The sequence below is a fragment of the Etheostoma cragini genome, chromosome 16, assembly GCF_013103735.1.
Source record: "Etheostoma cragini isolate CJK2018 chromosome 16, CSU_Ecrag_1.0, whole genome shotgun sequence".
NCBI lineage: Eukaryota > Metazoa > Chordata > Actinopteri > Perciformes > Percidae > Etheostoma > Etheostoma cragini.
Genome location: NC_048422.1, coordinates 16,739,683 through 16,754,394, shown reverse-complemented (window position 1 = coordinate 16,754,394; position 14,712 = coordinate 16,739,683). Strand labels below are relative to the sequence as shown.

At 38.9% G+C, this 14,712-nt stretch overlaps 1 protein-coding gene and 1 long non-coding RNA gene across 2 annotated transcripts; both read right to left on the bottom strand.

The window, feature by feature from the left end:
- Positions 1-466: 466 nt before the first annotated feature.
- LOC117959339 (alpha-synuclein-like) lies at positions 467-10,313 on the bottom strand. The gene is made up of 6 exons (XM_034896411.1): positions 10,013-10,313; positions 9,424-9,583; positions 9,087-9,116; positions 7,419-7,549; positions 1,963-2,037; positions 467-1,087 (listed from the first exon to the last, which is right to left on the bottom strand). Exons 2-6 carry the CDS (start codon positions 9,542-9,544, stop codon positions 1,067-1,069), a joined length of 378 nt encoding a protein of 125 aa, XP_034752302.1. The 5' UTR covers positions 9,545-9,583; positions 10,013-10,313; the 3' UTR covers positions 467-1,066.
- On the bottom strand, positions 2,168-7,220 carry LOC117959340. Its single transcript, XR_004659920.1, has 3 exons — positions 7,075-7,220; positions 3,401-3,409; positions 2,168-2,177 (listed from the first exon to the last, which is right to left on the bottom strand). It is a non-coding gene; the product is annotated as an uncharacterized LOC117959340 (long non-coding RNA).
- Positions 10,314-14,712: the final 4,399 nt, after the last annotated feature.

The following is a 14,712-nucleotide window of genomic DNA, read 5'->3' as shown; positions in this document are numbered from 1 at the left end:
AATAAATTGGTTTGTTCAGTCTTAGTGGCTACAGGCAGGATTATTACTGCCTTTAAAACAAATGACAAAATAAACATTTTCCTCTGGTGAAAGAAAACAGTACATCCAATCATGGATCCTTATTTCTTAGCATGTATTGAAATCCTTTAAACACCAACCTGTTAGTGGTGCAGGTTTTCCCCCAGAGGACGCAAGTAACACACTCACACTATTGTAGCTGGCTGTTTTTTGTCCTACTTTCTCATGAGGTAATTATGAGAGAGATAAGATGACTTGACATGCAGCTGAGGTCAGGCGTCGCTTTGGCTTAATTTAAGCTTGCAATGATTCATTAGCATGTTTTGAATATAATATTCATCAAAATTAAAACATGCTATGCAAAAAATGGTAAACACAATGTTTGTATGTTTACATGTAAACATGTAAACAAATAAACAAACAAATAGATGAACAAAACTTCGAAATCAACACTTTTAAATATATTTTATTTAACACTTAACTCCAAACAAATAAGTTCATATCACAGCGGTTAAGCTGAGTTGTTTTACATGCTCTTGGATTTCAAAAGTCCATTCAATGTGACATATATTTGTTACAGCAGTAATAACATAAAAAATACAATATGAATGCACAAATAGCTCAGCACTTTAGTCCACCGCAAAAACAGTGACAGTATACAGACAAAAATAGAGAATATCATTACGATTCCATTTCAAACAGTTCACTGTAAATTCTTCATTTATATAGAGACACTTAGGTGTTTGAAGTGGTATATTTCCATGTTTGAGTTATTGACATAGCCACACAGTTGACAGAAAAAGTACATATAAACACAAACACTCACTCACTCACTCACCCACACACACAACGTCATCCCTCTTTCTCTACAACATTTACACATATGCTGTACAGACATACGTAACAACACAAAAAGAAACACACACACACACGGACGTTGAGCAGAGACTCCATAAACCAAACGAGGCACAACGGGACTTGGCAGAGCAACATGGAATGTTTCGGTCATTGGTCATTGATCATTGATCATTGATTGTGGAGCTCTACATCATTTGTCGTCGGTGTCGTCCTGAGAGAGAAGACGGACAAGAGCTAGGCAGTGGTAATGCTACTTCAAGGCATTTTGCTAAAGGATGTCTATGATGGATGTTTAAAGACAAAGGTTAGGGAAAAAAATGGTAATTATTATGTGTCTATTGATACATTTTATTCTATGTATTTCCTGTGACATTTCCATCAATAAACAGATTTAAAATTAAAAGAAGAGGTAGATAAATGTATTGTCCTTGCAGCATGATGACATTACAACTGTGTCAACCAGTTGAGGTATTGTTACACTTGTAAGATGGTTTGTTGATTACTCTGTCAGGCTTTGTTTGCTCTTACCAAGTTAGGAATGTTGATTTGTTTTTCAGGTTTAGAAGAATAGAAAACAGTATTGGGAGGAAACTTCAAACTAAGATGTATGCAATTTAATACACTTTAAGGATGAATGGTGCCAACAAATCCCATATGACATACAAATATTTGAATTTAATTAAGGTTGAATGTTCCTGTGCTTCCCTACCTCCTTTATATTCTGATCTCTGATCTCTGATTTTGTTGATTAGTTATGGGCTAATGAGAGAACAAAAAGCACCACAAATGAGTATGCATATCAAACCTAATTATATATATATATATATATATATATATATATAAATGTCCTAAGGTCCATATACTGCATAAAAGCATCACATTAACACATTCTATTGTAATAAAGCAATGGGGAAATCTGTTCACTCTCACAGAGGTTTTTATAACCTATGGCTCACCAATAAATCCACCGGTCTGATACTGACTGCAACACATTTGGACTGTCTATATCTCCATCAACTTTTCCTTCTTTATCTTTGAAATTCAGCATTATATTAATTTGATTGACTCTTGCTAGTGGAGTCTCACCTCTGTAGCCTCCGCAGGGTCAGTATCTACCGGTGACTCTGCCATGTCCTGTACTGCTGAGTACTGCTCATCACTCTTGAAAAAGACAAACAGAAAGCATTTTTATTACTATTAATATGATCCAATTTGATACATGCATGATCTCATGGGAGTTACTGTTACTGTACTGTACTGTTGTTACAATAAATGCAGAGAAGGACCATTACTGTAACCAGCTGTGTTTGAGACATATTGAGCATATTCGATTAATTCACTTTTTCTTTCACTCTCCTCTCTTATTTGTGTTGCTACTGACCTTTTTGGAAATCCTTTATATACACTTTTTTGTAGCCCGAAACGAAGCAAAAATAGACATAATTAGAGCTGCAATGATTAGTTTTTTTGTTTTGTTTTTTTAATTTTTGGGGGCATTTTAGGGCTTTAATTACACAGGACAAATGAAGACATGAAAGTGGAGAGAGAGGGGGAATGACATGCAGCAAAGGGTTGCAGGTTGGAGTCAAACCCGCAGTTGCTGTGTTAAATAGTAAAACCTCTACATATGTGCACCTGCTCTCCCAACTGAGCTAACCCGGCCACCAACAGAACAGTTATGTTAATGTTTTTCTTTGTCATACATGATAGTAAACTAAATATCTATGATTTTCAATTATTGGTCAGACAAAAACAAACATTTGAAGATGTCACCTTGGACTGTAAGAAATTTTCATGGGATAATTAAGTACTATTTATTGACTTTTTGACAAACTGTTTAAACATTTATTAGACAAAATAATCAGCAGATGAATCGATAATGCAAATAATAATTAGTTGCAGTAAGTAGACACAGACGCAACTCCAGACTATCAGAACCACATCTGGATGCATGTAACTCAGATTTTAAGTATATATTATTATAGATTTAATGTATGATATTCTATAACACAAGTTTGAATGTAAATAACTCCCAGATTTCACCCCTCTCATACTTCACTAATTAATTTCATAATGCTCATTTTTGGTGGTCACTCTAGTGAATGGGCTGCTGCGATAGAGGCAAGGCATGAAGCGCTAATGAAGAAGCAGAAGTGGGGGTGTGTGACGTCTCTCCTGTCTCACTGACAGGATGGCGTGATACACCGTGCCATTGAACTGACCTTCCTTAATGGGGAGGGGTCACAGTGCGCTGACGTGTGTGTAAGTGTGTGGGGCGCATTCACCGGCGCCTGACATAACCTTAAACCACTTATTGCACCTTCTCATCCTGCTGTTGCATGTAACACCCCCCATAAAGCCTCCATCTGTTTACCCAGCAGAGCTGGGGAGATGTGTGCTAATGTAAACACACAAACACACAGTTGGACCGCCAATAAACACCTCCTTGTCTTTTCTGTACTGGAGTCAGATTCAATTTAGGCCAAAAGTTAAAGATTTGTTCGTTTTTTAGGACAAAACAAACCTCGAATATCTGTGTAAACCATCTCTGTGTAATTCCTCACCTCCTGTCTGTATTGTTTCAAAGCAGAAATAGCTCGCTAAGGGACGGGGAGTACAGCGGCCTTTTTTTATTGCATGTCGCTGAAAAGAACCAAGCAATAAGATGTGTTTGTTGAGACCATTTTCTATTTCCTGTCCTCCTCCTCAGCTCCCTGCCACTCTACCACCACTCTCTATCTCATTGTCATTTTCCTCTCCTTCCACCTTTTGTTGTTTCCTGAATGATATGTGTTACCAGCAGCTGACAGATTGGTGAAACAACTCAATGAGGAGATTAATCTGGCTCCGCATCCCACCATCCTCTGTGTGTGTGTGCGTGTGTGTGTGTGTGTGTGTGTCAGTCAGACACAGGAGACAATCTTTGATGGGCTCGATCAACCCGGCATCAATTTTTCAAATGAAATCAATATTAATGGCGTTTAATGGCTGAGACGCCTGAGACAATGATGCTTAAATGAGCCCAATCTGCTGCTGTCTGCATGTTAGAATACCAGGATTTAGTTGGTTTTTTTTAATCCATGTTTATTCCTCTGTCAGTCAGACCACCATTTTACCATCAGTCAGTACATAGTGCACTCTGTGTCTGTTGATCCATCTGTTTGGATGTGCTGTCAGCAACTTTGGCTTGTCAGAGTTCTTCATAATGAGCCTGATCTCATTCCAGGTGGAGCTGCATCAGTGTTTTATCTCTCAGGGTGAATATTATCTATCTAGCTGCCTTAATAACACAGCTGCTGACAAGGATGAAAGGATTAAATTGGGTGTTTGTGGGAAATACCATAAGCATCTTTTTATAAGGAAATCAAATGCCAGCAATAGATGATGAAAACAGTAGGGGAAAAAGAATTTCATAGCTTCAATAAAAATAACTGCTTGTTCAGGTGTCAGTTGTTCCCACTGGCTGGAGAATGATTTCTTTGCAATCTTATCTTTTTATACGGTACTTTTCACTAATCACAGCCAATTAAAGCAGAGCTCAAGACATATGTGTGCTTATGTGTGTGTGTGTGTGTGTGTGTGTGTGCAATTATCTCTTAGTGTCAAAGTTGTGTTTCATCGGTAATTAAAGTACAGGAAATCGAGCATCACAACAAACATTTAACAAAGTGTTGCCGTTGCCCAGGGAAATATTTGATTGGCTTATAATTTCTTGCTACTCATAGCGATGTAATGAGAGGGGAGGGTAGTAATAAGTCATTCTTTCAGAATAACATCCAATTTTAACAACATATCAATCCAGATATAAACCTTGGGGTAGTGTAACTGCTGCTTTGACAACATAAGAACCGGTCAGACTGTGTTTGTCAGTGTATAACAAAAGCAGAGCATGAACATGAAGGCCATCTGTTCCTCTTTTCTTATTTTAATTTTTTTAAGATTATAGGATAAGATTTTAGGCCTTTATATACAGGACAACTAAAGACATGAAAGGGGAGAGAGAGGGAGGAATGACATTCAGAAAAGGGGCGCAGGTCAGAGTCAAAAGCGTGTACAGCGTACTTAAACGTCCAATGTGTAGGAATTTCTACCATCTAGCGTTGAGATCATATATCGCAATCAACCCCCTCACGCAACACAGTTTCAAGTACGTACTACAGCTACGGTAGCCTTCTCGCTTCTAAAAGCCAGTCTTTTGCACTTTTCGATATCCTTTTTCTTTTTCCGGGCGAAGATGAAGACTCCTGTTCCTGAAATTTGGATTGTGAGTGTGTGTGGTCCTCCATGCTAGGGCCGGGAAGCTACAATACCCATTAGCAGTATATCCTGTATGTCCCTTACCGGCTAACACATTTCAAAATGGCGTATGACTATGGAAAGTCTACTCAAGTTCATGCAAATGGCATCTTAAAATTTCAAGCCAATTGGAATACTTGATGGTGGTGGTCAATATTCATGAAAAAGGACAAGTTTGTGAACGGACAATAACTATTTTGATCATGAACAACTGAACATTTGTGTGCGTGAGATACAAACAAAACAGGGACCAACTTGTGGAAGCATTGCTCCACAGATCTTCAAGTGGTCGATGATGTCAAATGTTAATGTGAAAATATTTTAGAAATACTGAAGTAACTTCCCCCAATGCTCCTCACGTTTTTGTTAAAAAAAATTGTATTTCATTTAGTTAATTAAATGTTTTAAGGCTATAATAATATGCCTAAGAATTACTCATTGCTAGTAAATTCCCAGAACAAAATACCCAAAACATGAGCTGTCCTAATTGTCCTGAATAGTAGCTACGACCCTGACTGCATGTAAACATCAACGTCTACAAGGAGAGTGCAAAACAGAATTGTTTGCTACAGTAAACTGCCTTCACCTCCTCCTCCTCTTTTGGACAAACAATGGCCAGACTGACAAGATGAACAATGGACAGGAATGCTAACAATATGTAATAGCTTTCATTTCAGAGAATAAAGACTCACAACAGATATGAGAAGTGATGACAAATAACTCAAGGTCAGGAGGCCATTTTGAAACAGTGTAGTGTAATGGCAGCCACTGTCAGGAAATGGAGGGATGTGCTGTGCTGCAAACTTTAAAGGTGAAATACTGTATATCACCAGCCTGTGGAGAAGTGTGAGTATTCGCTAAGTGTGGCCAGAAAAAATGAAAGCATTAAAGTCAAACTGAAATTTGAATTCTTCTCTCTTTTCTTCTCCCATTTGTTGTTTTTTTGCCTCTGGCTAGACAAGGCAGCAGTGGACTGACGTGTTATGGCCAGTGTTGCTAGGAGACCCACAGGAAACTTGCGTGCTGCGCTGCTAACTAGAATCACTGTGACCTTGCGCTAACAACAATCACTTCTGGGTAAAAAACTGGCAGTTGGTTGGAATTTGGGGGATATGTGAAGTTATTTTTGTTGTCATTGTCAGCCACAACTGTAACCTTTAAAGAGTTGAACACATAGTCCGACCTATCTGATGTTTCTGCTGTGCTCATTGTATGTAGGCCCACTGTGCTGCTTTGCTAGCCTCTTTTCTACCTGGAAGTCATTGTCAAAAAACATTGTGATAGCCTGTCATAGTTATTTAAAGCAAAGCCCATTTAGCCTCATTAGCAATGTAAAATATCTGTCCCCTTACAGCATCCAACATTTGGAAAATGGAAGTTGGAAAGCTAGGCTACTGCCCCAGGTGGCACCGTACTGCCTTGTTTATTATAGACGCTCCAATCGTAGCGATGCCAATTGCTTCCTTTTGATTCCTTGCTAGGCATCCACCCAACCACCTATCCTCAGCCAACCTTTATTTTGTTGTGAAGTTAAATGATGTTTCCGCTCTGAGTTGAATTGTTTTAAATTAAATTACAAATCGTTTCCCCAGGTTGTTACAACATGCTCTGTTTGATCGGGGCCTGACTAGCCTTCTTTCCATTTACAAGCCTTGTGGCTGGTTAGCTGCTTGTGTGGGACTTAGGGCTCCTGCACACCCCCTGTGTGGCCTGAGCGAGTCAGCTGAGTGGCATGTCTTTTTTTATTTTGGCTACCATGTTAACGGGTTAGAGCTTGCACACTGCCTGCGTGACACGCAATGTCTCAAGCGCGGCTCGAAAAATTAAAAAATACAGATATTGAGATATGTGAAAACAAATGTACAAACACAAAAATAATGACAAAATAAAGTTGAAGAACACATTTAATGTTATTAATGGGAAACATGCATGTGTAAAGACAAGGCTAGCAGCAGCTTCAGACATGTTTCTGGTGTGCAAAGACATAGAAAACGCCACACAGCTGACACGCCACAGCTCCCGCCACGCAGGCAGTGTGCAGGAGCCCTAAGTGATGTTGTGAACTATCAACCAATCAAGCCAATTACAGTTCACAGCAAATGGAGAACACTGCTGCAGGGAGCACTATTATCAACAGAAAAAGAATGATAATTAAATTTGGTACAATTTTAACTTTTTGAACACCCAAAAACTGATTCCTTAAAAAAAAAAGAAAAAAAAAAAAATCAGTTTTAATGAAATGTTACTTGTTTGGTAGGATCCTTCTTGACCAATCCCGTGGCAGCGGCAATGTTCCCTGCACCCTCGACAGTTTTATGGGCCACAGCAGTAACCCCGGTAACCATGGCTCCACCCACATGAGACACTCCAGACACAGCTGTAGTGAAGAAAGATAAAGAAGGGCATTTTTGCAGTCTGTTGTTTCTGTAGCCACAAAACCGTGACATGTATCAAATTGAGAATGGAATGTTTTTTTCATAAATTAATTTGTAAGAGAAAGGTTGTGATACTTCTTATTTCAAAAGTTACATTGTCTCATATTATAAATAGCCCTTTTACCTTGATATAGAATGTTGTAGCACCAAGTTAAATGTGGGTGTTTTGCCTGCGTATTTCCTATTTTTGAAATAGTGTTCTCTTATGTGGTAGAAGCTACTTACGGCATTATTCCCTGAAGTCCACACAGATTTGGGTAAAAGAGAAATTAAAAACTTAAATGTTTCTATTTGGAACACCCTACAGAGTTATCTAAGACTGGATCATTACCTGTTGTGTATTTTAATTGAAAAACCTCATAAACAGATTGGATTCATTTCCCTTTTATAGACTTTATCAAGTTTCATCACTCCTTTAATGTTTAAGCAACATAGTGCTGTGTAATGTCTGATTTTGCATATAAGTGTATCGGATATTACATGTGCTTATGGTGACTTTTAAGTAAACCTTTTGTGTAACTACTTTAAAGAGGTTTATTGTAACTGAGTTATTTTAATTCAGTGATGCTTCATTCTTAAATTAAGGATAACAAAGTCAATCAAAAAGGTAATTCTCGGTGCATAGCCTACATTCACAAAAAAACTGCTCGAATGAGGGTCGCTCAGTGCTATAGTACTTACACCAGTGGTTCCCAACCTGAGGATAAGGGCCCTAACAAGGGTTGACAAACTAAATTTGAGGGGACACAACTTACAGGATAGAACAGCAGAAAGAGAAACATTGCAAAGAATAAAGTTCATTTTTATGTATCTGTTTTTAAACTGGTCATTGACATGGGGTCAGATGTAGTTTTAGGGGCTACAAGCTAAAAACATTGGGAACACATCCTTTGCACTGTATGGTGATGGAGTGTTCCACTTAATAATTAATCACAACCAAGCTGCACTTTGCCATAATGCATGATACCTGGCTATGTTGACCTTCAGATTATCATATCAGAGATCTAATGTAAGCCACTTGATCCCACTGAGAAAAAAAGATATCCTTCCTTATTTAGTGGCTTTAATAACACATATAATCCCAGTTTCCAAAACACTCACTTTACTTGCAGTTGTGATACAACAATACGGCCATTTCCCTGGGTGCCTATAACAGAGTCTCCCTTGGCTTCTCTGCTTGTTGTGTGTGAGAAATAGCAAGGCCTGGCCCATGGAGAGTTAAAGCGGTGAAATATGACACACACTCACCTGCCGAGTTACAATAGCCTAAATCTCTCTCACTGACCATCTAAGGATCCAGTGAGAGTACATCTGTGTTTGCTTTAAAATCTTTAAAAACTTGTTTGGAAAACTGTTGATGTAAACAAGAAGGGCTGGATATACAAAATGTGTAAATTCTTACAATTTTTTTTTCCCAGACCAACAACAGAATGTAACGTTGTAATGATTAATTTTAGCGGCATTGATATGTGATGTTACCTGTTGTGACTCCATCCTTTGTTTTGGAGCCTGAAAGAAAAGGAAATTTGTCAAAACGTATGTACGTAATAATAAAAAAACCAAATGATCAGAATGCCCTGCTTCATTGATGCTCAGAAGAGAATAGTCAGAGTTGTGAAATTGTAATATTAATGATGATATAGGCTATAACAACAACAACAATAATACTACTACTACTACTACTACTACTACTACTAATAATAATAATAATAATAATAATAATAATAATTAATAATGAAAAAACTACGTTGTAATGCTTTCTGTCCCTTTTTTTCTCGTAACATGATGATAAATCAAATTAATTCCCAGCACCCACCGACAAACATAACCCCATCTTTCGTCATCTCAGCTGCTCCAGTCACTCCCTGCTTGGTTTTCTCCGCCGCCGCCACGACCCCATCCCTGGCTTTAGAGAACCCCTTCATGAACGCGTCCATGGCTGCTTGATTGGCTCCCAGATGAACACGCACACACAGCTGTGAGGATGTCGAAACACACGCAATTTGAAGACACTCCCGGTTCCAAGCGCTCGGTATTACAATGTGTGACAAGACACCAAAACGATGCCACCGCCCTACTTTTCTCTCTGACAGGTTTGTCAAGCCAATATCACCGTCTGAAAAAGGCTGTATGAGCAGTGGATGCAAGCAGCCCTGCTGTGAGGCTGCTCTACATCCCACCTGTAGGAGAACTGGTTAAAGCCCAATTGAGAAACCATGAATGGATTATGGCTATAGGCTACTATTCATTGAGCCTAAATAAAAAAAAAAGAGAAACGGGACTATTATATTGCAATGCGAGAGAAAAATAAATAATGTAGTAACTGGTGTTTTCAAATTAAGGATTAAAAATGTATATTTGTATGTGAAAGAGAAGAAGAAATCAAAGACCTGTGGTTCACGCACCTGTTTGCTTCAACTTCCTTTACGGCGAGAATGTGATAAGTCTTCCGGAGATCCCCCCCAAAGAGCAGTAAACCCGTTTTATTGTCTCCAAAACTACAACTACTCCAAAAGCCCGACGTGTGTGTAGTGTCTTCCGAACAGACAGACGGACACAGACAGAGAGAGACAGACAGACGCTCCACAGGTTTGACAGACGCCTCCTACGCCTCGGTGATGGAGAGAGAGCGATTAAACCCCGTGATGCTGATGCGAGAGAAAAGAAGAGATGCTCGCTGTCTGTCTGTCTTTAACACACACACACACACACACACACACACACACAAACACACACACAAAGACGTAGTAGACGATTACGTAGTTCTTTCTGTACGTGGGTTGCCCAGCGTGTAGGTGCAGCCTGCTCTGAATGCATCTGCAGCTGAACTACAAATTAGTGGCAGTAGGCCTGTAATTATGCAAGAGAAACGTTACTGGGCTGTTCACTGTTCAGCATGTGAGTAATATGTTAACAGCTGCACAGCAGGTCCTAGAGGATTTTTGTTCTTTGCATTGTTAATTAAAAAAGCATGTTGGAATAAGCTTGCAGTAAACAGACTGTGTACGGTCATTAAAGTCACTTTGAATTTGACAGTTTTTACACACTTTTAATTTTCCATACAGCGGAAACACCTCTGGATAAGGCATGTTTTTTTAGTGGCACATTATTTATTTAGTCTGCTTTACAGATTAGTCATAAAAAATTAATACGTTCAGCAGGTTGTGGAAATTCCCTTTAACTCATCAGTCTAGCTTATGAACATTTAAAACTGCAGGTTTGAAGATTAAAAGCCTTTATTAATGACTTATTCAACATTTATAACTGCAGATTGGCTGATTTATTAGAAAGTGAGAAACCCATGAGCATTTATTGATGGAGTACAAACATTTATATCTTCTCTATAATCAAAAAGAAAGTATAAATACAACCTGGTCCTGAATGATCGCTTCCTTTCTTGTGACCTTTTCTTCTGGGTCATCCATGTCTCATTTTCACTGTCTTCACATGTTCCACAGTTTCTGTCTATTTAGGGTCGTTTAGTTGTCAGTGGTGTGTGTAACACAACTCTAACTATCAACAGTGCAAGTAAACAGCGGCAAAGTTATAAAGCAATCCTTTATGGAAATTTGTCAACAGTACTGTAGTGGTGGAACAAGGCAAGTGTATTTGTGTAGCAAATGGCATTCAAAGTGCTTTGCATTAAAAATCTACACACATCACAGCACGGCATATTTATGCAAATTGTCATCATTTGTATAATACACACAAAATAGACAAACAATGATGAAAAGACAAAAACAAGCTGAAAACATTCACTAGTTCTTCTTGCTACTTTACTTCCCTTATCACATGATGATATGTCGGTAATCTAAAACTGATAGAAACGTAGCTTGAACAATCTGTTTCCTATAACTTTGGGTGAGGCAAGCTCTATTTCTATCAAAGATTGTCAATTTTGGCTTTAATTTCTTTATGCATTCTGGTATATGCGTTTTAAAAGCTTATCATCCATCCAAATAACCAAATACAATAACGGGAAACTGACTAATTTACAAATAGTATAGAAAAATGGACCCAAAACAGACCCATGAGGAACCTCTTCACAGATTTAAAAAAATCTTATTGATATCCATCAGCCACAACAGCTTGAGATCTACCAGATAAATAATTCTCAACCCATCTACAGGACACAATGTTGAACCAAATGTTGTAAACGCTCTAAAAGGATAGCATAATCCAATGTAAAAAAGGCCTTTGAGTTGTCAATTAAAAGGGCAGCACAATTTTATTGTCTTGGGCACGAACAATATCATTCACAACCACAGAGATTTCCTGTACTGACTTACAGATGTGCAAAACAATAACTGTACAAAAGGGTTAAGTGTTATGGTCAGCTGTAGTCTTCCCTGTCCTGCTTGTTTTTCCGTCCCCTTTTTTGTGTCTGTGTGTTTTGTCTTCACCTGCCGAGGCGAGCTACACTGAGGATCTAGGTCAAGGGGCGGGGCCACTCTCTCCTGTTCTGTTCCAGCCCTGCATTTTTGTCCTGTGTTTTTTGCTCCTGTGTAATCTTGTCTCCTCAGAGTTGGTTCTGAACCTGCTTGTCTCCTGCTGTGCCTTGCTGTTCCCCGCTTGCTTGCTGCCAGTTTCCCTCACAACTCGGATCTCCTCCCTCTCCTGACCGTACCCCTGATGAGCCAGTACTGGACGCTCACAACCCACCAACTCCCAGTCTTAGTTCTGCCTCGGCTTCGCTCCTGTCTGCCTGCGTCTGCCTCGATCCCGACCCTTCCCTCTCTGCAAATTCTCCAAGATTGTTAAATAAATATTTAAACTGACTTTCTGTGTCCGTGCTGTGTGTTTCTGAGTTCTGGGTCAAAGCCAAATTATAACATTAAGCTACAACACAAGCTGTAATGTAATCCCAGCCATGCCACTAAGGATGACTGCAGTACTTTAATTGACTGAAAATGAGTCTGATGCTAGAGCGAGAGACAGCTGTCTCCTTTTCTCATCAAACCAATTCAAATATGCTTTTTTAAACTTTATTTTAGCACTGGTTGTTTACTTTATTCTGTACAGAAACCTCATATTACTTCAGCGACTATCCAGGACTCACTCTCTTCACATCCACTGCCAAAGTTCTACGTTTCACTTTCCACAATATCTGAATGGAAAATTCTGGGTGGTGTAAGAGGCTCCAATTTTACTCTTTCATTGGTATACAGTTACAGAGTTTTCAAAGAGTAAAGTGCTGCACTTGTGTTGTTCTAGAAAAGCGACTAATTTCGTTTGTATGCATTTCTATGGTCTTTAATACAACAAAAAACATTATTTTACTCCAACAGATGTCTAATAGACATAAAGAACTTGGATTTTAAATGGCTGTTTTAAATGGCAAAGTTTTTTGGCCACTGAAAAAGTGTGGCTTTAGGTATGATAGGGTCAGTAGGCTGGTCCACTATTTGGTCCAGACTGAAATATCTATAGAAGGCTTCCACAGACAATGATCCCTAGAGGAATGACCCCCTGTTATTCATCAATTTGTTATACGTAACAGTCTTACACAGCCAGTAGTGGGGCTGTAGACTCTTACACTTTTTTGATTACAACCACTTATCTATACCACAAGGAGTTCAAGCTTAACATTTAACTAAATAAAATTACTTAGTTGCCTTTAATAAGCTGAGACACAAATACTTTCACTCTCCCTATCCATTAAGCATGTTTTCCTTTTTTGGACAGATTGTATTAGAGAGGCAAACAGGAAACAAGACAAGAGAGAGAGCCTTAATCATTAGTCTACAGGGCACCGCTCCCTCACATTTTGACAGCAAAATGTTTGCAGTCATTTCCCTGGTTAATGCTAAATGGTTAGTTGATATGGCTTGTTACAGTGCCATTAAGTCCAGGCGCTGCATTGGTGAGTGAAAACACCACTGCTGTGGAGCCTATTGGTTGGGTTTCAAAAAAGGCTGGGTACTCAAAGTGGTTTTGCACTTCCGAAAATGAACGAAATCAAGTATGAAATAGAACACAAGTGCTACCCACTGAGTGATGAATGGCACTGAAACAAATACATGGCCTTTATTCAAGGCAATGAACGAAAAGGATTTGTTATGTGAGAATTACGAGGAAAGTCTAGAACTCACGGAACTACTGGAAAAGGCAGTGCTTAAACTAAGAAGTATACAGGTAATTGAGATAGTATGATAATTGTCCACCTAATAGACTCCCCTATTGGACAACATGGTGAAAGCACTAAAAATATCAACCTCTTTCTGAATGTTACCCATTGAACTGATCAATTCAGGAGCTGGCATCTCTGTCTTGAGAAACCAGATGGCCTCACAGTTGTCCCTCCACTATACGATTCTGCATCTTTCAAAGTCTTTTCTCTACTCAGAGCCCCAGTCCCTGCCAAAGTCTTTTGCTATGTTTTCTGCCTGTCAATCATCTTGTACTTTAAATATATCCACAGAACATATATTGGCAATGGGGCCAGTAGTTGGACAAACACATAAACCTTGACTGACTCAGAGATTTCATTTATCTTTTGGATCCAAAGCGGCAAAACCCCAAGTGCTGGCAGAGGAAAGGTGTGGTTGTAATGGCACTGAGTAATTTAGAAATTATAATTCTGGATCTAAGCATGACATGAAACAGTATGACTATGGTTACAATGATGATGATTATTCTATTATTATTATTATTATTATTATATTAAACAATGTAAAGCCATTGATCGGATATACGTTTTGAAATGGTGTATTAAATGCCCATGGCTCAAAAGGCCGCAAAGTGAACCCCACGCGCAATGTCAAGTGCTCCCTGTGTACGCATGCTCAAAGAGCTGATCGCCACACTGTCATCTGATTGGCTGTTGGCCCAACAGCATGCTGTTGTCAATTGCTAGTAAATGCGGTTGACCGATGTAGAAAGATAATGTTTTACACCACAAATATGAAAGTCTGCCTTTTGAAGAAACACTTTTTTTTTAATTAAACACCTCGTTGCCCAAAAGTCGCGGGATATTTTTATAGACCTAACCTCAGGTAAACATTTGAAGTTTCAAGTGGAGCGGCTCTCCGGGATAAAACACGTTAACTGCTAGCTAGCTAACTTGTCAAAGAGGGCACTTTTTTTGCTTCCGGTGTGTGTTTTT